Source organism: Amphibalanus amphitrite, unplaced genomic scaffold (assembly GCF_019059575.1).
Source record: "Amphibalanus amphitrite isolate SeventyFive unplaced genomic scaffold, NRLGWU_Aamphi_draft 000158F_arrow, whole genome shotgun sequence".
In the NCBI taxonomy this organism is placed as follows: domain Eukaryota; kingdom Metazoa; phylum Arthropoda; class Thecostraca; order Balanomorpha; family Balanidae; genus Amphibalanus; species Amphibalanus amphitrite.
In genome coordinates, this window is record NW_024881653.1 from 26,220 (window position 1) to 48,741 (window position 22,522).

The 22,522-nt window shown below is 48.1% G+C and overlaps 1 protein-coding gene across 1 annotated transcript; it reads right to left on the reverse strand.

The window, feature by feature from the left end:
* Positions 1–15,655: 15,655 nt before the first annotated feature.
* LOC122383191 (homeobox protein slou-like) lies at positions 15,656–20,234 on the reverse strand. Its single transcript, XM_043369352.1, has 2 exons — positions 19,584–20,234; positions 15,656–17,119 (listed from the first exon to the last, which is right to left on the reverse strand). The coding sequence occupies exons 1-2, from the start codon at positions 19,969–19,971 to the stop codon at positions 16,644–16,646; spliced, it is 864 nt and encodes a 287-aa protein (XP_043225287.1). The 5' UTR covers positions 19,972–20,234; the 3' UTR covers positions 15,656–16,643.
* Between the last annotated feature and the right edge of the window lie 2,288 nt (positions 20,235–22,522).

The window sequence follows — 22,522 nt, forward strand, 5'->3', positions numbered from 1 at the left end:
GTTTGTCATTGTGAACGGCTCCCATTACAAAGTCGCGCCGTCTACTGGGGCCGGGGAGACGCACATTCCGGAGTAATAAGCAGACTGCGCGGCGTCCCAGTCGGTATGTGCCGCACGCAACATTTAAAGCGCCGCCGTCTCTCCACTAATCAACACGTTCCCGAAGAGCACCCCCTGTCCGGGGCCACCCTCCCGCTCCTCCCTCACCGCTCCATCACGAGGCCCCGCCCCCGGCACAGAGCCGGAAGTGCAGGGGTTCCGGTGTGGCGCGCGGTGCCGCCGGTAACATGTGCGCGGCCCGGCGACCGGTTAGTGCAGCGCCCGGCAGCTGAAGCGTGGCCGTGCAGAGAAGACATTAGCTCGGTCGTTAACAGGGCGCCCATGTGGCGGAGGATGGTGGCTCAATTTCATAAGCCCCCGCAGTTATAGTGCTATGAGATGATGATTTTCAGAACCCGCTATTGGAATGCTATGGTGGGTTCGTGGGGTTGTTAGAGGAATAGCAATTTAGTGGACTTAGTAACAGGTTAGCTAGCGCTCAAGTGCACATTTGTTTAAATAATTTAATGAATCTTATCACTTAATTATACCAACACCCTTATCAAGTCAACAAGAATCAACCGGCAGCAAATGGGTTAAAAAGTGTTCCCCGAAATACTGATCATAAATTGCCAATTATCCGGATACATGTTACGAAAATTAGCCCCTTCTTACCAATCATCCCTGCTAAAATGCGCTAGAGCTGTCAGTACGCATCTGTTCACATTCCTCTCGCCATGGCTGACCGCCCTCCGACTGACGCCTACACAGGCCAGATCAAGCTGCATCTATCCCAATCACCTGCACAGTGTCGGCCTGCGTCCTTGCGCAATGCTGCACAGTTACGTACCGAGCGGGATGGGGAGAGGTAGGACCGTGAATGTTCTGTCCATCACGGGATTACAGATGCGTGGTAGTCAGTCGGTAAAATTTGTCCAGATGCCACTTGTAAATTACAAACTGACCGTCATCACCTCCAACTTCTACATCCTCGTCTTGTCCTCAGCAAACAAGATTCATATTAGCCGTTTTCACGACCGACGCGCATCTAGCGAATGCACCAAATTCTCACCAAATCTGCACTTATCTCTTTGATAACAAATATCTTCATGTAATGAATTCATTTCAGTCTTTTGATAGATGATAATGTTTGATGATATGATAAGGCCGGCATATAAGCAATTAGTGCAGCCCTAGCTGATAACTACTAAGAAATACACTAAATCTAATTTGACTAAATCTGCACCAAGTCTGCACCAACTGTGCACCAAATGTGTATCAGATATTCGTCGTGAAAACGACTATTACCCATGATGCTTTTTCTCTTTTTCAGATCTTAGATTTACCATCGCTCCCTTCCTATCGATACCATCCCCAGCCCGTTGATCCCAATGACGTCACCCTGTGTGACGTCACCGCGGTGGAGCTATGCTCGGACCTAAATCACAGTCCGGGTGCCGGAATGCCTCGGCAGCCAGCACTAATCGCCTGTTCCGCTTCGTTCGCGGCCGCGGCGGGCCGACGGCGTCGTGGGAGGCGCTCTGCGGTCCGGCCGGGGCGGGGCGAGGGGAGAGGGGGACAGACTGTGGTGGCGCTGTCTCTGAGACGCTAATGACACCCCCCCCCCCCCCCCCCTCCCCTGGCCCTGGACTGGGCGACACATGTGCCCCGGCTCCAGACAGCGGCCGCGGTGACTCCGACCCGCCTCTGAGAGACGCAGACGACCTGCTGACGACCGCCACAGACGAGATTATCAGGGCATGGCCTTCGGGCCGACAGAAAATCACAGATATAACAAACCACACACTGAAATAATGAAGTTGAAATACGAAAGACATATGTGCCGGTGCCCGTCGATCACTCCATCTTTCTGAAACACATTACTGCCAAAGTCGTGCAAAGAACAAACGAAAATCTTTCGATTCTTCTATGATTTAACATTATACGTATGATTCAGAAAAATCGTCCCTCTTTCATTATCCCACAGCTATAGACCAGCGTAACACATTGAACCAGGAAGTCCGCTGACACTCTCTACAGAGCAGTCGAGCAGAGAAGTCATCATCGCCCCCTTCCTGTCGCAGCCGTGGCACAAGCAGCTGTTTGTCCCAGACCTCCCGCGGGCAAATCGCTCTTCCTTATCTGGCCCACGGTGATTGTGCCTGTCGCGGCCGCCTAACTAGCTGCGCAAATTGTTGTAGGCCCCATTTCAGGGCGCAGATAGAGCCGCTCGCAGCGCGCGACTTGTTAAAATTGCTCGCGTGCTTGGCAATCACATGCCTAATGCCACCTCAGGTCGGGAGGGCGGTGCTGTGGGGCAGTGAATACAGTGCGGCGCGGCGGTGGGACGGCAGTGGAGCCCGACGGTGGCGGCGGAGGCACAGGCGACTCCTCTGCGCTCTATGACGGGTGGCGGCACTCTCCTCGGGCTGACTCCTCTGAGCATCACATCTGACACCGGTGGCGCGCCGCCAGCCGCTCTGACACTAATTAATTGAGCTCGCGCCCGACCCAGACAAATGGCACGCAAATCAACATCATGGTCCATTCAGGAGAGCGGAACTCATCCTGAGAGGAGGCCGCTAACCGTCCCACTCGCCACACACAGACCGGCCCGATGAGGCTCGGCAGTGTCCGGGCGGCCGTTAATTTCGCCTCTAACCCGGGCCAGCAGCTGCAGCGTCATTTCACTGCCGGGGAGTGTGAGAGACGCTAGGAGAGCCGACTCCAGTGGCTGGATAACGGGAGCGAAGGATGACTGAGACCAATGGATGGCTGTCCTGACAATGGGCCGTGCAGATTGCCGCCGAGCGTACCAAAATCGCCCGCTTAGTGCATTCATCAAAGCAACGTCTGTATCAGAGATCGCCTATTTACTATAAAGAAACAGGACATCTCCCGCAGAAATTGTCTGCAATTATTGGGATGGTTAGCGTCATCTATTTGATTTGAAAGATATTCGCATCTCTTATGACCGCTGTTCAGAATCATTCAGCGTCCACATGCATCAGTTTCGTTCTGTGCTTGCCCATCATGGTCATTCTTATACCACTGAAAGCTGTCCCCCTCATCGTTTGTTCTCCCTTCCCCGTAAAGTGGAGGCCGTCTCGCCGGAGCTGTCCGGCACTGGACCTGTCCCAGCACTGCCCTTCCGAGCCGCGCTCCAGCAGCTCTCACAGCGCAGCGCTCTGCCCGGATTATCGCTGCCAGCTCGGCTGACAGCCCAGCCTCGCTCCTCCCACCGACGATAATTAAGGCGAAATTACCGTGGTCTAACTAACTAATTAGTTAAGCCGAGTCATTAAAGTGGTCTTTAATGATGAGCCTAAAATGGCGCGGGAATATTTTGCCGTGGCGGGAAGTGCTTTGGGAATTATCTGCTTCCAAGCTGAAAGCTCCGGCACTTCACTGCGGAGTTTTAAACTCGGCGCATTCTAGGCGGAAAGTTTTGGGGTGTGGCTATTAGAGTGAGCAGCGCCAAATGGGGTGGCGCGACGAGCCAATGAAAAAATAGGAGACACAAACGAGAAAGATAATAAAGGAGATGTGTAAATAGGACGCAAATGGAACGATGGAAAATGAGCCAACGATAAGTAAATGAAAAAGTGAAGCAGAATAGAGACACCAAAGGTGAAAAAAAAACGTTCCTACCCAAAACGATGCGGAACCAGCATGGGCGTAAGAACCTCACGAAAAGTGCGTGTGTGTGGGGGGGGGGGGAGGCAGCGAAACTTCAATGTCACTTTGTGGGAGCCCCAATACCCCTATGAAGAAATCCTTTGCAGTTCTGTGCTTATCTCACCTTGCTGAACCATTTCCTGCTCTAGGTTTTGTATTTGAATAAGAAATAAAGATTTTACTTTAAAAAAAGACTGAAAAGTGGGGGCCATGCCCCCATCCGCCCCCCCCCCCGTTCCTACGCCTATGCAGTCGAGGGTTCTTTATTGCCATCAATGGTCTGTACAAATAATCGTAAATAATTAGAGTAGATTTAAAGACGTTTGAGAGGCATAAGCAACATGACCTTTCGAAGTTCGGTTATTCCCGAAATGCCTTTTTGAAACGGTATAAGCTATTTTCACTGTGGGCATAGATTTAAATTCCATAATTACAAATTTTTGTGGATTTAGATGAAGTTCCCACAAAATAAGTTCTTACTTCCGACACCTTCCAGTCACCGTCTCTGCCCCTGCCACCCACATCGCCCCATCTCGCTGCCACCCAGTCACCCCCCCCCCTCACCCCCCCCCCCCAGCCCCCAGCGCGGCGGCGGTCGCCGTCGGGCCGTCTCGTATTTTGCCGGCGGCCGTCCGGTGGCTGGCGGTCGGAGCCTTTTATCCCAGTCACCGGCCTGTTACGGAGCTGCCCAAACGCCTCCCCAGAGCGCCATTCGGATGCTCAAGAAATCGAAAATTCAATTAGGACAAACTCTGTATAACAAGCTCTTGGGTAACAAATCGCTCCCCGGGGCGGCCGGGGGATTACTGGGCGTTAGCTGTAATTGACATTCAATAGTGGCCGGGCGCGGCGCAGGCGGCACGGCAGTGGCGCACAGAGCCGCGGCGTTATTGGGGGAGATTCGACCGGCCGCGGCCATCTGGCAGCCGGGGCGCCGCCATTTTTTTTCTGATAATTAGGCGGCGTTTTTCTGGGCGATGAAAATGATTAGTCTTGGCCGGGTGACAGCGGTGCTGGTGACGAGCTCATCAGCGCTCTGTATGTGCCACCGCCACCATACATCATCCGTCGCAGGAAGGGCGAGACAGGTTACAAATTGGGCCACATCAATGTGCGCCGCGCCGGCCGGCCAAGCTGAGCGCGCTGCCGCCGCCGAGTGTCGGTCGGGGCGCGGCGCGCGCTGTCGCTTCATTAGAGTCCGCCGCCGCCGATCAGCGCGGCCGGTTCTGCCGGCCCGAGGGCCCGGGGCGGCCGCAGCACGCGTCAGCGGCCCGTGCCGGCTATTTTCAGCGCCGCCGCCAGTGTCGTAATAATGATTTTCCATCGCGCCATCGGGCCGTTACGAGCCGCGTCTCCGGCCCTCCCGCCAGCCGCCGCGCCGCCGGAAGATGGTGGCGGCGATAACGGCGCAGCGGTAAAACGCCGCCTGTTTGGCCGCCCAGTTTATAAACATCGGCTGTCAGTCAGCCGTGGCAGGTATCTATGAGCTGCTGAAAATATGTGAAGGCAATGAAGTTGAAGCTTAGGTTTCAAGGGGTAATTCGCAATTAGAGATAATTGATATTTTATCTGTTATATTGCATACTTAATGAGTAAAATACAAGCGTAGGTATAACCGAATGATCTGGAGAGCCATTTTAATGACTGAAATTTATTATCATATGTTTTGCTTAGAACTAGATGATGATCGAAACTCGTAAGCATAAATAAATGACTTTTCATGTAAGAATATATGTCAGACTAATTTAACAACATATAAAGCTAACAAATTATATGGGTTTAAACTAATAAGCGCAAAAACATAGATTATTGCAAGAAAATTATTCTAAAGCAACTGCTAATTGAAGAGAGCTGTTAAAGGGACACTCCCACCTTAACATTAGTTTTGAGTTGAGATAGCCAAATTGGTGGCCATGGCCTGAAAATACCGGTTTGGGCACTCACAACATCGACAAATGCTTTAATTTGGAGATATGGAATTTCAAACTTGCAGTTTTCGGATTCTAAGGGGCTAGTGCATTGGTATGCCCCCTTAGAATTTGTGACGTCAGCGGAGATCTAACGATTTTTAAATCTTTTACTAAAACGTTTGGTAGCACGCGGTGGTATATGCTGCTTTGCGCGCAACAAATGCCGCACTTTCAAATAAAGTCGCTAGGAACAGCGGAGATCCCAAAAAGTAAACAAAAGTAAAAGTCTAATATCTTGAAAACCGGTGAATATTTTTCGATGAAATTTGGTAGATATTCGTTTTCGCTCTTTCTGAACCGAGCGACTTCACTTTCGTGCCAATTCGTTAACTTTTTTGAAGGTGGGAGGGTCCCTTTAAAGGTAGTGTGCCACCTTTGAAAGATTTCCCATTTTATTTTTCCTAGGATAAGAAGCTTCTGTTTTTACCTAATATCGCAAAAAAATCAAAAATGGGCCTGGAATAGTGCCTTTTTCGCCTAAAAGTTTATCGGTTTTTCGATATGTATAACAACTGTAGTGGACTGACCTGCAAACAGGCGTCGGCAACAATCGCGAATGCGGCGCACATGTGACAATAAGCAAAGGTCATTATAGAGTTACGACGTACGGGAATGAGTTATCAGCTGTCTAATCGTAGACAACACAATGTCGAGCCTTAAACTGTAAGCCTGTATTGGTATTGTTTCTTTTATTTGGCTGTCGAACATTATTTATGGTTTGAAATATGATTTTATGTAAAATAATTGATATGAAAAAGCCGTCTCTTAAGTTATGACCCCATTTCACCACACGCAAGTGGCAGAAATGACAATGATCAGCTGACGCATTTTCTTGGCCGAAGTCAGAGCGCGCGGCCCGACGCACCACCACCGCACCACAAAGTATGAGCAGAAGCCGCGCCCAAAGCCAGGGCCCCGGTAACGTGAGGTAGCCGAGTCGGGGCAGCGTGCGCTGACCCAAGCCGGGGCCGCAGCTTTGGGCGCGGTCTACCGCATCCCCGCGGGCAGCCCCGGGCTATCACATGACACCGGGAGGACGCGCGGCCCCGGCTTGGGTCAGCGCACGCTGCCCCGACTCGGCTACCTCACGTTACCGGGGCCCTGGCTTTGGGCGCGGTCTACCGCACCACCTAACAGGCGTGTTCGAAACCGCAGGAGATGATGATGAACGGGTTTATCGAAACTTGATTGGATGAGCATATCGGTAATAGCGATTTCAGTGTGTGCATTTATTGTTCATAGTGGTGTGAAATGTGGTTGGGGTACGACCGACAACCCGTCGGGGCGAATTTCGCACTGGGGTACTCAAAATTTGAAGAATTTAAGACGTTTCCATGAGTTTTGAAGGTATGGATAAGTTCTAAAAATCCGGTTCTCCTTATCTGGGCCATTAACTCCATACGGTCCAGAAAAGCTGGCACACTACCTTTAAGACCTGAATTATCTTTGCAGCTCTTCGCTTACTTCAATGCCACTCCACTGTGTGCCCACTGAGTGCCCATCACTGCGGTTAGCAACCCTAACAAGTTTTATTTACAGAGCAGCGATGGAGCAGATGTGAGATGACTACAAGAAAAGTCAGAGCATTGATGTTTATGTATATCCGACTCGATTTCTTGTGCGTATGATATCGAAGGGATGGGCGGATTGGCAAGCAGGATATGAAGATGTATGTTCGAAGGTTGTTACGAGCGAGCGAGCGCAGCGAGCGAAGCGAAGTCTTTTCAATGTAACGGAAAAATCTCAGTATGAGCGGCCCGGCTCGGCCCGGCCTGTAACGCTTTTGAGAGGCTTATAACCGTTTTCACGACGGGCTAGCCGGCGAATGCACCTAATTTGACCAAATCTGCACCTAATCTCTTTTACAGCAAATATCTTCATTTTATGAAATTATTTCAGTGTTTTAACCCGCGCCCGGCTGGGGGTCCTGGATTTCCACGCCCTGCTGGGGGGGGGGGGGGTGTTTGAACACCCCCCCCCTTGTAACTCGGCTCCTGGGCCACGTAGCGATACGCGGAAGGCGGCGTTCGAAAGAGCGTCAAAAATAATGACGAAATCACTTCGGTGAATTTTTTGGTCAGGTCAAAGGTCAGGTCACCAGAGGTCATGGAAGGCAAAATTTGGACGATTTCCAGGTCGAATGTCGAAAATTTTCAAGATGCCAACGCATAACTCGGGAACTAATAGAGCTACAGCGCCGCGGAAAAGCGCATTCGATAGCCCTATTAACGCCCTTTCTGAGCAATTCTCTCAGATTTGACCTAATTTCAACGGTTTTGCCTGCAGGGGGCAAAAACTGCAAAAATAGCTGATTTTTTCGGAAACAGTTTTTCTGAATAACTTTTGACCCAAGCCCTGTACGAGCTTACTTTTACCAGCATCGTGTTCCTCTCGTCAAGACGCATCGAATGAACTATAACTTGACCTTGAAAGGTCAACTTGAAAATTTGACCTCAGGTCAAGGTCATGACCTGACCGGAAAGGGTCATGTTGCATATCAGTCGATCCGTATCGTCGAGCTGAACACATCTAAGGCGTTTTCATCGCTCTAGCATGCCTCTATCAAAAGTTATTTGCGAAAAACTGTTAGATACCATTCGTGACCTAAGATGACCTCAGGGCATAAACAAGGGTCACGGACGCCATTTTCATGTTCAGTGTGTCTACACCACTTGTAATTCGGTGTTTGGAAGTGTTTATAATGTCTTTCGTCCAAAAGAGGCGCATTTCAATTTTCTCCCATTGACTTAAATGGGGAGGTCGCAAAATTGACCTGACCTTAGGTCATCGATATCAAAATTCTGAGATATACATTTTGTACATGCTATTGCTCTTAGCAATCGCTGAAAGTTTCAAAGCGATCGGTCACTCGGTGTAGCTATGACAGACATTGAAACTTTTTATGAGGTGAGGTCACTTCAAGTGACCTGGTGACCTGACCTTGAATGACCTTGGTCTGAAATTTACACAACATGTGAAGAATTGATGTATGATAAGGTGTACCAAAAACGGCGGCGCGGAGCGCCGCCGTTTTTGAGATATTCGCGAAAAACCACAAGGGGGGTGTTCAAACACCCCCCCTCCCAGCAGGGCGCGGGTTAATCGATAATACTCTCTGATAATATGACAAAGCAAGCATATAAGCAATTAGTACAAACCTAGCTGATAGCTACTAAGGGATACACTGAACCTAATTTGACCAAATCTGCACCTAATCTGCACCAAACGTGCACCAAATGTGTACCAGATGGCCGTCGTAAAAACGGCTTATATCTCAGCAACCGCTGGACCGATTGACCTGCAGTCTTTTTTGTTGGGTAGTCCAGCTTCTATCCCGTAATTGACTACTGTTGATACATTTCAGGGACCGTCGTGGCACGTGCCACGTGAAAAGTCAAGGTGTTCAAGCTGTTTTCCAAAAGTAGAGATATTGAAAAGCTCATATCTTAGCAGCCGCTTGAGCGATTGTCTTGCGGTAATTTTTGTAGGGTATCTGTATCTCTTCTACCAAAGGTCGGATGCTTTTGATCTCTGTGAGTGACCCCCACTGCACGTGCAAAATGCAAAAAGAAGTGTCAAATTTGTTCCCATTAGAATTATTCTGAAATTACTGGGGCGATTACGCTGAAGCTTGGCATACCGGGTAGGCACCCACCAGGCAATGCATTCCCTGCATGTGTTGCGGTTAGAGTGCTACTGCACGTACGCACGTGCAGGGGGGCGGTTCCAGATCTCGAGAACGGTTGGCTGATCGCGCTCAAATTTGGTACACGGTAAAGGACCAGTTAGTAGGGTTCCGTGCAAAAGTCAATTCGGACCTCGTTGGAGCGGCTGGGCCGGTTGCGTTCAAACTCGGCACACCGCTAGCGACTGGTTGGAAAAGTGCTTTGCACAAGCCCGTTGATAGTACCCTCTCACCCTTCCGCACGTGCAGGGATCACTATCTCGCTCGCTTGTTCTTCGCCGAAAAGGCGTTTTACTCAGGGTATATTGAATTAGGGGGTAGGACCAAGTTTAGTAGGCATGATCTCAGCAATTATCTTGTTTTATATGGCGGTTTTCATTATCACAATATTATTTTTGATATCATGAAGTTTGTATATCTCGGTTTTACGAAAAATAGTAGGGCAACAAAGATAAATTTCGCGAAAAAATAATTTTAGTTGGAAACATCCATTCTGGTATGCAAAATTCAGTATGAAGCCCAGTATGGTGACCGTCTAGTGTGCTTCCAAGGCTGCGTACCTGATATCAACAGGAGTTGTTTACTATTTTGCCTTACGTTGCTAGGTGGTTGCTAGGGAGCTAAGGATACTCTCTTGCGCGATCATTTGCACTTATTTTTCCTCATTATATCGACATGTTGCTGTTTCTGAGGCCTAACTCATGCTAAGGAAAAAAAGCAGTTTTCTTAAAATGTATATTTAAGTGTCGTAGCATTAACACAGCTCTGCAATTTTACTTGAATATCTGCAAAATCCTGACTTCCCAGAAAATTGTTGGTGGTGATGGGGATCGAGCCCGTCGATGAAAAGTAAGTCAGTATTCAAAGGCTTCAAAACGTTATTTCTTGTTGTTCTGTGAAATAGCAATGCAAAGACCGATGATAGTGCCAGTGTTGTGCTTTCAAATTAAGCATTGCAATTACTGGTATGGTTATTATCACCTAAGATATCTTCCATCAAATATTAGAATCGTGCCATTGTCTTGCTGTAAAACAGGGTTACTTTCAGTCTCTTGGGAACACGATTTGGAGGTCTCAGATCGAAAAACACTTCAAAAAGCGGTAATAGACAATGAAATTTCCCACCTGATAGCATCTCGGGTTTTTATATATCCTGTCTAGAATTTTCATAAATCCGACGTAAAAATGGCCAATTTCGTCAGATTCCGAATTTTTGCCATTGGGTCTAATGTAGAGCATGGCTACTTTCAGTCTCTTGGGAACACGATTTCCGTACCTCAGATTGAAAAACACTTCAAAAGTCGCAGATAGTAGACGATTTATTCTACAAGATAGCATCTCGCTTTTTTCTGTATCCGGTCATGTATCTTCATAAAGCCCTCTCAAATATAGTCAATTTAGCATTAACCTTCCAGGCGGTGGGGGGGGGGCATTTTTTTGCCCCCCCCCCCCTTTAGTTTTTTCGATATATCTCGAGAACCGCTGCGCCGATCGTCACCAAACTTCCAGTACCCTCCCGGGAGCAGCTAGCGCACATGGTGACCAAAAATTTTTCCAAAGGCTATGATAGGTTGGCCGCTAATGACGTCAGAGTGACGTCATTTTTGCCATTTTCGACCCAAAAAAAGGTTTCGCGGGAAGAGCTGTCAGGCCTACAGCTTTAGAGATACAGAAAAATATTTTAGACATAAAAGGTGTGGAATTAAAAGGGCTACAAAACTGCTATTTCGGTTTTTCGAATTTTTTGGATTTTGACCCCCAAAAATCAAAAAATAGATTTTTTTAATATTATAGCCAAAAAATCCAAAAAGTTTTTTGAATTTCGAAAAAACCGGAATATATGTGATAGCCCCTACCGCCTTCTATCTACATACCAAATTTGAGATCGATACCTCTTTTTTGGCCAAGTTATAGCGAAAAAACTGTTCAAAATTGATGACGTCAAATTTTCAAACTCAATTTTTAGCGATTCTAGACCTCGTAGCGCAAAACAAAGACCACCATTAGACTCCCCGTGACGAGCTGCATCGAATCGATCCCCATTTTATGCAAAAATATCAACTTTGAAATTTGACCTTTTTTGACCTGACCTTGACCTGACCTCCACCAGAAAGTGACCTAAACCGTACCTGATGGTCTTATAACCAACACCATTGAGTTGGAAATGAAAAACTGGCCATAAAACATGCATCGCATAACCTTAGTAAAGTTGGGCTCATGTGGTGACCCTTGGTGACCTTTGGTGACCTGACCTGTGACCTGACCTGGTATGACCAGTGACCTCTAATAGCAGCATATGTACTAGACAACTGACGCCTTATCGCTGATTTTCGACAAAATGCGTTTTTCTCGGTGTTATAGCGCTTTCCCTAGAAGCCCCGTGAACGGTGAAACATTTTATCTTTGACCTGACCTGTGACGTCATCCGTGACACCGAGGTCAATGAAATTTGGTTTCCTTCGACAAATTTGACAGGGCTATCGAACGCCGTTTGAATTTTCCGGATCCGTCCAGTAGTTTCGGAGATACGGGGGGGGGCAAAAAAGTGCCCCCCCCCCCCCCACCGCGCGGAAGGTGGCTGGTAGGCCCACCGCCTGCCGGGTTAAAGTCTATGAATTTAGAAGAATTTTCATATCCAACTAGATTTGGGCTACCATGTCTGTTGACCGGGGGCCGGTTTTACTGGTAAGCAAGGCTGGTAGGTATAAGTCTTTCTCGAGTCGTAGGATGTAAGCGATGGCGTGTTTGAGCATCATTAGCAGTTTCACGACGGGCTATCTGGCGAATGCACCTAATTTGACCAAATAGACACCAAATCTCTTTTACAATAAATATTTTCACATCATGAATTTATTTCAGTGTTCGAAAACTATGTCTTATAATTTGAAAAAATTAGGTATGTGAGCATCTGCGCAACCAAAACTGCTTACTTTTATGAAACACACTGAATCTAATTTGACCAAATCTGCACCTAATGTACACCAAATGTGTACCAGATGACCGTCGTGAAAACGGCTATTATGAATATTATTGTGCTGATAAATGACCATATGCTCAGGTTAAAATCAAAACATGGGCATAAGGTCATACTTTTAACCCTCGCCCGTAAACGGCGATCTGCCACCTTCGCCCATGCAGGGGGGGGGGTGGTGCGACCCCCCCCTTGGCGTTTGAAAACGGAGCGTCGTAGAGCTTAGCGGAAAAGACCAACGGATTGCTCTCGCCGAGATCTCGCGATTGGTGGTATATTTTTTGGTCCTAGGTCAACATTTGACCTACTTTTGACCGGTCAAAGATCAAATTTTCGGAAAAATAGACTTTTTTCAACTTTCCGCGGCGATTGCGGCAAAACGGTGGGAGATATCGACTTGAAACCTTCACTATCGTGTTCCTTGATCAATTCTCTATCGTTTGGTATGTATTTCGTTTCCCTAGCTCTAAAAATGGCGCGTTGGGAGCGCCGGAAGTCGGCAAGGTCACAGTCGGCGGCTGAAATTCGAAAAATCAAAATTTAAATTTTTGAAATCTGATTGTATTTTTGGATTTGGGAGGTCCATTTGCTCCCTATAGAAGCTAATATTGCTGCATATTCCCATTGAGGTGACAAGAATTTGCAAAATAGTGTTTCGGGCGCTTTTCAAAAATAGAACCGGACGCTGTTCCTCTTGTGACGTCATAGCTCCGTGACCTGACCTGACCCGGTCAAGTTTCTTATACCATATGATAGACAATACTTGCCCCAACATGCATGGGAAGTTTCATCACGATCCATCAACCGATGTCCGTACCACCGGCAGGAAACCTCGGGCGTTGGCACTCAGTTTGTGAAAATCCGGCCGGAGGCTGTTCCCTTTGTGACGTCATAACTCCGTGACCTGACATAACCCGGTCAAATTTTTTTTTATCAAAAGATGCGCAAGGTTTGCCCCATAAGGTACCCAAGATTTGGCGGCGCTGCGCGCCGCCGTTTTTGCACTATTTCCGAAAAACCTCAGGGGGGGGGGGTTGCACCAACCCCCCCTACATGGGCGAGGGTTAATGCAATAATATTGTTAAGTGTCGTTATACAATACACATATACATATTAATCTGAGTTGAAGAGCTCGGACTTCGAGCATACAGGTACAGTCTGTCTTAAAAGTACCGCGCAAAGTGACGGTGGATCCATCAAGCCTAACCTAGGTGGGGCCTGCTATAATTTGAAAGTCACCGAACCAATTGACTTGGGAATGGATGAGGATGTCAATTGCTTCGGTGACTCAACTTTAGCAGGCCCTTCCTTGGTCAGGCTTGATGGATCTGCCGTCACTTTGCGCGGTACTTTTAAGACAGACTGTACATGAAGTAGCGTAGTTAAGGTATCTGTTGGTTGTGATGTTTTCATTATTTATGCTCTTGAAATTGGCTTACCGAAAGAACAATCCGTCTTCTAATCATGGATGCATTACTCTCAGTGTCTCGCAAGCACTTAATTCTCGCTCACCACTGTATTGTCATTAATTGAATAATTATAAGCTCCAGATTCACCATCCAACTAGCACAAATAGAAATGACGATTCTGCTTTGCTCCTTACTGATGTGCTCCAGCCCAGCGCCCGTTGAGGATAATTCAGCTGCCGATTCTCTGAGCCTCAGTTCGAACTGTCGACTAGTCCGTGTTGAGCTCTTTCGACTTTCTGCGGCTGTTTTTGCGCCGCGACGTTCATGGCGCACCACGCAAGGTGAGCTGCTTACCAGACGTGACCGTTTTTACGATCCCCACGCACCCCTTCCCAGTGTTCAGTCTTACGCTCCTCCAACCAGCTTGCCGCGCCTTGTACATACCCACAAAGACTTCTGCAGGAGTTAATGGTTCCTGGCAAGGGTGAACCCAACGCTCCATTTCGCCAGAGCGCTTCATTATGGGCATGAGGAGGATATGGCTATGGCAGTTTTAAAAAAGACGTCTGTGTTGAGGTGGTGCAAAAAGCAACGCTAATTGAGTTATTAACAGGACAGTTGAAAATAAATTGAGCTGTGTTGCGCTTCAGAAAGTTAAATGTAATCACGCAACCCTTTAAATTGTATTTCAAGTTATTGTCAAATGTTAGGTGGCGTTGCTTTTATCATTATCATCGGTATAGCTTTGTCAATTGATTGTACCATCTGCAAAAACGTTTCACGCCTCCAAAAAATATTATTATGTAGGGGAGAGCGGGGTCAAATGTAACACGGGGCAATTGTAACAGTGTTAATAATTCATAAACTTACCAATAGAATGAGCTGATGTTCAGACCGAAAATGCGTAATTCTATACTGCCTTTCCCAACGGAGTTTGAAGCGAAAGTGCCGGGTATGTCGATGGCTGTGCACAGTAATGTGTTTTTGAGAGCATTTTGTAGATTTTTATGCCGTTATATTTGATTAGCTCATTCCCGCCATTGAAAAGATATCGACTTCAGACTTTGTGTAAGCGTTGGCAGGCTTGTTGTCGATAAATTGAAAGCATTAAATGCTGCCTACATGCAACATCTTTTTGCGCCAGTTTCGTCTAAAATATGTTAAGGCGCGACGGGGACAATTGTAACATTTTTGCAGGGGTCAAATGTAACAGGTTATAGGTCAGTGGCCATTATGTCAAAGTCGTCAAATTTTCAAGGGAGATGAAACATTGCTAGAATTAAGAGAACTGTGAGTTTTGTCGCAATCGGCAGCTTTTTACGCGATTTATTTGCGAAAAACCAAGGGAGAGGAGGTCCATCCAACCCCTGTATAAGTGCGAGGTTTTATTGCCTTCTTCCTGAGAAGAACCGTCCCTACCAAGTCTGGGAAGATAAACAAGTGTTCAATACTTTTGTTAAATCAAAGTTTTGGAAAAAATTGTGTTGCTGTAGCCTGTAAATGAACATGTTACAATTGTCCCCGGATGGTGTTACTTTTGACCCCGTATCTGGGGCGAATTGTAACAGCTGAATTGACTTTTTCGAACAACAATTTTGACCCGAAAAAGAAGCTATTTCGGAAATGTTTTAACTGCATTTTAAAGACAAAACATCATAGTTTCTGAAAATAAAAGAAAGAGCTTTATAGCTGCAAACGTGTTTGCACCAGATGATAAAATGCAAAAAATGTTACAATTGACCCCGTTCTCCCCTAAATATATTTGTTCATAACCGAGCTAGAATATCTTCTCGCTGAACTATACTGAGTGCCGTTTTTATTTTCAAAGCTGGTGCAACGTCCACCATTACGAACAAACTAATATAATCTAACTATCTTCATTCTTCCACTCTTCACGCATACCAAACACCGTCTTTCATTCATTGATTTATACACGAATCCAGCATTCTAACAATATAACAACAGATATAAAATTCAACACTCTCACTCAATCCAGTGACATCTTAAATATTGACAAAAGGGACGACTAGACTACCGCACCTCCAAGCTCTCATATCACTCGGTGCCTCAAATAGGACACGTATAGCGGTGAAACGACCGCCCTGACTCGACTGCTTCCCAGGGGGAGACACTCAGGGACCTTGACATTGTTCCGTGACCGGACCTCAGCCATGCTCAGCCCGGCCAAGATCTCGGTTGTTCTCCGGACTCCAAGACTATTGTTCTCCCGACTATTGCACGACTCCAGAAGAGTCACAGCGAGAGAGAGTCCACAGAGGGAGTCACGATCTTAGGCAAAGAGAAGCCGCAGCCGAGGTTTTTAGGAGGAGTACCATAAAACCCCGTAGTTACTACGGGTACGGAGGCGTACGCACGGAAGTTAGATGTATGTCCGCATGGCACAATTATGACTGGATGGCACGACACCCACTTTCCAAACAGGAACAAGCGCTGGAGCGCTTAAATCGGCAGCACCGAACCAACAATCTGAGGTCAGGTCGGTCACGAGTTTAACCTCTTAGGCGATATTTGTGTCATCCTTTCTTAGATTAGATGTTTTGTTCTGAAATAGATTTAGCGGGACTCGACTATGTGCTGGGCTGGATAATCGGCCGCAAGTGACATTTTCGCATACGTGCAGCCGCCGACAACCCCGAGAGCATGAACCTCCGCCAATCAACACGAAACAACATCAGAGACAGAGTCCAGCCTCAACTCTCGCACTAGTCCACTCCGCTCCTGCGGTACGTCCTCAGCTCTCGAATCTGACCGTCTTGTAGGAACCGAGCCTGATACTCGAGCCGCTCGAGTCAGGGAGAGTCTGACTCGAGTGAGTGCCTCTGCGACTCACCGTCGCGCCGCCCTGACTCACCGCCGCGCGGCCCGTCCAGTCAGCGGTTGATGTGCGAATAGAAGGGGTGCACCGCGAGGCCGTGGGGAAGCACACAGGGCAGACCCAGGCCGGGGAACGAGTGGAGCGGGGCGCCACTCGGGTAGAGCAGTGAGGGCGCCGAGAAGGGCGAGAAAGAGGGCGTCGCGCCGGCCGTCGGACTGTTGACGTCCACACCCGGGTTCTGCTTCTTCCACTTGGTGCGCCGGTTCTGGAACCAGATCTTCACCTGGGTCTCGGTGAGGTTCAGTGACAGCGCCAGGTTGAGCCGCTCGCAGACGGACAGGTAGCGGGTCTGTTTGAACTTGTTCTCCAGCGAGACCAGCTGCTCGTAGGTGAAGGCAGTGCGCGCCCGTCGCGGCTTGCCGCCCTTGGAGTCGGAGGAGCACTTCTTCTTGGACGGCCGCTCCTCACCGTTGGTGTCGTCGGCCTCGGCGTCTCCGTCGCCGTCCGCCAGCGACGCGTCGCACAGGGTGTCTGCCGAACGAAGGGAAGGTGTTAGTGGTCGTGTTGATTGATGTAAACGTGAATTCAGAGCAGTACGGTATTTCTACAACAAATCGAGTTCACTTTCTTTTCTTGACACGGTGCTCGTAATGAAAGTAAATGTCCAGTTCACTGTTGTAATTATAGAACAAGTAGGTATGTAAAAAGCTCAGCAATGTATGAGGGTAGAAGTGAAATTTTGTCATTGTTGTGCCACAATGCACTAGTCAATATGGATTGTCCAATCATAATCATAAATCAGCCAGTGTCGTAACAGCACCAGCTTTCCACATCTTTCGACCGGGAGTTGTTTTATTTTTGCAAACCTGCTCATACTGCTTCCGAACGCAGCAGTTTTGCACTTTCACTGAAGCGCCAGGCCACGAAAGAACGCCCAATGCATCACCATCGCTCACATTTAGTGATATTTGATCAGCTAGGCGACGTTGCATTCAATAAGCGTTACGTTATTTGGCTAGCGTGTCCGTCGAAATTATATGAGAACTGGTAATGTGTTTTTGGCTAGAGATGAATGTTGATCAATGTTGAAATATAAGCGCCACATGTGGCTTAGATACTGAATACTGATCTTAGCCGAGTAGTAAATATGTCTTCCTAAACACGCAAGTTCACTGAGTGGATCAAAGCTATTCCGAGCACCTCTGTTGCTGACGTCTACGGGTACTGGGTAGGCATTACGAACATACCAAAAATACCTTTCTATTTAAAGACAAAACGTAATCCCACTTACTGGGTAGCGAAGTGTTAATTAAATGAACTTGGCGCACGACATGCTAAACTTTCTGCTATTGCTTATTCCCAGTTATGAATTTGTGGGTAACATTGCGTGACATTGTTGGATATTTACTAAAAACAACACCAACATTTTTGTATCATCGAGAGCTTCCTTATAACGACTTTTAGACAAAAACTATAATAGCATAGGTACACTCATTTTAAGCCTGACTGATATGCTGATATTGATTAAATTCGGGTTCAGGTTAAAGCTCAGCATGTTTAACTTTAACCCGCGCCCCACTGGGGGGGGGCTATTTATAGCCCCCCCTCCCGTTTTTCGGCAATAACTTCAAAACCGCTTGACGTATCGACGCCAAACTTTCAGTACCTTAGGCTGCATCAATTTGACACCTTGTGACAAAATTTGAACTTCGTAGCTACCATAGGTCGGCCGGAAATGACGTCAGAGTGACGTCATGTTCGGCCGATTTCGACGCAAAACATTGAACCACGGCAATCGCTCCCAAGGGCTCAGTTTTTAAGCTAGATCCCATTTCTTTGCATGGAAAGACTCAGAATAGACTGCGCTATCAAACTGCTATCTCGGATTTTCAAATTTTTGAAAATTTCGAAAATTTTATAAAATAAAATTCAAAATTTACATTTTTACATTTTTTTTTAAAAAGTTTTTGACTTTTCGAAAAAAACCGGAATATATGAATTAGAACCCATTATTATGACTAACTCTAGCAAGTTTTAGCTAAATATCTTCAAAAATGGCCAAGTTTTACGCATTATTGCAAAAAATTCACAATTATTAATTTTTCAAATCAATTTTTCAGCACGTATTTGACATCGTACGCCAATATAAATAGCACCATCGTGTTTCTGAGCTCAAACTGCATCCAATAGACACCTTTTTTGTTGAAAAATTTAAACTTCAAAATTTGACCTTTTTTGACCTGAAAGTGACCTGACCTAAGCTAAATTCGACTCAAAATGACCTTGAATGACACAGACGACATCACATTCGAAATCTCTGACCTAAATGGACCATAACACATGTGTCACGTGACCGACGCATGATATAGTATTTTCGTGACCTGTGATGACCTGACCTTGACCTTAAAATCAAAGTACAAGTTTGGTACCCTCAGGGTAACAAGAGCATCTGTTCCCGAGTGTGTGATCCAAAAATGAGCCTGATCTGACTTGTAAGACGGCGGCCAGAGCCCAAAACGTGAACAAGCCAAAATGCTAATAATTTTTACTTTGACCTGACCTGTGACGTCATCAGTGACCTCGAGGTCAATGAAATTAGGTTTCGCTCGACAGTTTTTCCGGGGCTATCAGACGCCGTTTGAATTTTGACGATCGGCCCAGTAGTTTCGGAGTTAGGAGGGGGGGCTATGAATAGCCCCCCCCCCCCCAGTAGGGCGTGTTATACGCAGACCCCAGTGGGGCGCGGGTTAAGCTTTGCTTCTTCTTTTTTATCCGAAGTGACCCGCTCGTTTTACGTTTGATCTGCTCCCAATGACGCTTCAATAGTGAGATTTTTGATTCTATAATTGAGGTTGAATGACATCTAAACAGACATGTAAAACACATCCCATTAAATTTTAGATCACGCACGCCGTATCCCGAACAGATCAATAGTTTCTAGCCGTGTTATTAGCTCAGTCCGGAGCCTGTGTCCACCCTATAGCCCACCGCTCACCTGTGGACTGCGTGTCGCTCAGCTCTGGACTGCTGGTGTCCAGGTAATCCCTCCGGCCGGTGAACTTGCTGCCGTCCAGGATGTCGCGGATGTAGAACGACGTCTTGCTGTTGTTGTTGTGCGCGGGGAAGGCGGTCAGGAAGGCTGTGTCGCCGGCGGGCGCCGCCAGCCGCTGCCTGTGCTCCTCCAGACGGGCCGCCAGCAGACGCTGCGTCTCCTCCAGGCCGCTGGGAGGCTCCGGCGGCACCCGGCTGAGGTCGATCGGGGAGGCCGCTGGAGGAGGGCTGGCTCGCTCGGACGGCGCCTCCTCTGCTGCCGCCGCCTCCGCCGCCGCCTCTGCCGCTGCTGCCGCCGCCGCCGCCGCGGGCTCCTCTCGATCGCTACTCATGTTTTGCCGCGGCGAGCCGCTCCGTGACCGAGTCTCTCGGGCGGAAAGGCGGTGTTTGTGTGGAGTTCGAGCTGTCTCAGCCAGCGACCGCGTCACCCGGGACACTGAACGAGCTTTCCGGCAGCGCTGGGCACCTGACTGCCACCTAATCGGTGTAAACGTCCGCCAATTACTGCGATAAAATCTCCAGGAGCGCCGCCACCCTCCGTCGGCGCTCCATCTTCACGGGGCGGGGCTTAGCGCGGCACGGCGCGCTGGTTGGTCGCCGCAGCCGACGACCGTCGCTGATTGGCTGGCGTGGTGCCGACATGTGTGGAGAGCAGAGTGGGCAGAAAATTGGCCAATTATATGTAACACGGAGCGGGCACAATTGCCGCCGACCGCGACAAGCGCCGCCGTCAGAAGCTGTGAAAAGATACACTCCAATCTCGGATTAAATTGGCTGAAGAGCGGTTTCGTCGGGAGCGTTGAATAAAGTATGGGCGTCGAAATTGCCCGGGGCTGGTTATCGTCGGCTTGGCCCACACGCCGTTTGCCCCACGGTCATTTGCTCCGGGTGGCGCCGAGACGGCAGTGATGTGTGGGAAAACAAAGAGCGATGTTATTGCGGCGCGTTTGGAGGTGTCAGGGCGAGATGGCAGGCCAATCAGGCAATGAAAACCAAATCGAAATACTGGATAGAAAAACAGTGAGTGTTAATGGAAAGTAAGCGTAGCTATTATCTTCTAGAACACCATTAGATGAATATCATATAATATCCAACTTGTTAAACCTGGAATGCCCGTCCTAAAGGAGGGCAACCACCACAATCACCAGCTTGCTTAGAAGTTAACGACGCCATCATTTCATAACCTCCCTAGTCACCGCTCCTAATAAGGAAAAACGAGAGGCGCGTCAGTTCATCAGAAGCCACAATGATCCGCGTCGGTCACGTATAACCGCTATTCAACTATTCATAGTGTGCCGCTGAGGTCGGCGATGATCCGCGCCCGTATAGCCGCGCGGCCACTTACTGGAGTGATGGCGGTCGGCCGGCGGTGGCCGCCGGCCTCTTTGGCACGATTCGGCGCGCCTCAGATGGGCCGAGCCAGTGCGGTTCCATCTCACATGTAAGTGAATGGCGGCCCAGGGACGCGTTAGCCGCTTCGAGGTCTGGATTTAAGCTTGGTTATAGACTGCGGAGTGCGGGTCGCCGCCGGAGCAGAGTTGGATGGCGGAGTGGCGAGTGCTGACTGCTTATGGCGAAAATGGAGCTAATGCTAATGCGCACACTATGCATCGCAGAAATGCGATGCATACCTAACCAAGTCTGTCCACACTAGAAACGGCGGTACGCATTAGCAGATCCAAAATCCTTTGGGACATTGGACCGTCTTGCAGCGCAGGGAATAGATGAAATTATGCCGTTTTATTGCATACAATTAACACAAAACAGCTTCAATAAAATGTTTTGAGCTTGACTTTAACTACAAAGGACATGAAATCGCCTCTTTATGATAATTCGAAGGATACTGACTCGCCACCATGCCGGTAGCAGTTGCTCGGCGCCGCCCAGCCCGGCTCCAGCAGCCCGCTGTGCGAGTTTCCAGGTGATGCCTGCGTGGGTAGACTGTACCGCCACACCGGTGTGTCGCGCGGCACAGTCTACATCTCAGGCAGATTGGCTGCGAGGAATGGCGGTGGCCGGTTGGAGGAAGGGTTTCCGTTTCCGGCTGTGGAAGCGCATCAACAGCTTGGATTTTGTTTATTGTATGTTTAATTCATTATCTTATATTGTAAACAGCAGTGTTGAGGATGCTGCTCACCATTATGCTGTCAGCATTTTTTTTTTTACATGCAGCACTTACGAACACATATTGTGCAATGATCTTCGGGGTACCATGTCTCCAGTCACTTTCCACTCCAGCAAGTGTATAAAACCACTCTCTTATCTTCATCCATAAAGAAAGCTTAGTACTAGCATATATTTTGAATGCACCAACGTTAAGAACACAAAATAGATTTGACATCTTTTACCGTCCATGCTTCAAATAACCATGTAAGAGCGGTGCGCACAAACATACACAAATATGATGATGCCTCCCTCCTCATGAATAAGAAAAAAGTTTGGCCATTCTAAACTGAAATTTGTTCTTATACCTACACCTTCTCTCGCGAGCGTTCTTATGTGTTTGGCGATGTTAAAGAAAGTTAAGTTAAAAACTCATCTTAACCCCGTTCCACCGGTTCGACCGACATCATCCGAACCGATGACACTCGAGACTCGTGTGCTGTGGCCACTGGACTCCCCTGCCTTTCGCCCCTCCCTTAGTGAGACGACTCCCCGCTACCGCCACTGTCGCAGTCCTCTGGCAGCGGAGACGGGCACAGAGCGATTGGGTGGCTAACGCAAACACCGTGTTGTATTTCATCCCTGGACAAGTGCGTGGGTGGCGTGCGAGGGCCGCACGCATATCGGGTCACGTGATTGCCGGTTGGCTTCTGGGTAAGGTCACGTGATGGTAGGGGTCACGGTCGATTAAAGCGGAGGCAGATCAGTAGAGGGAGTGAG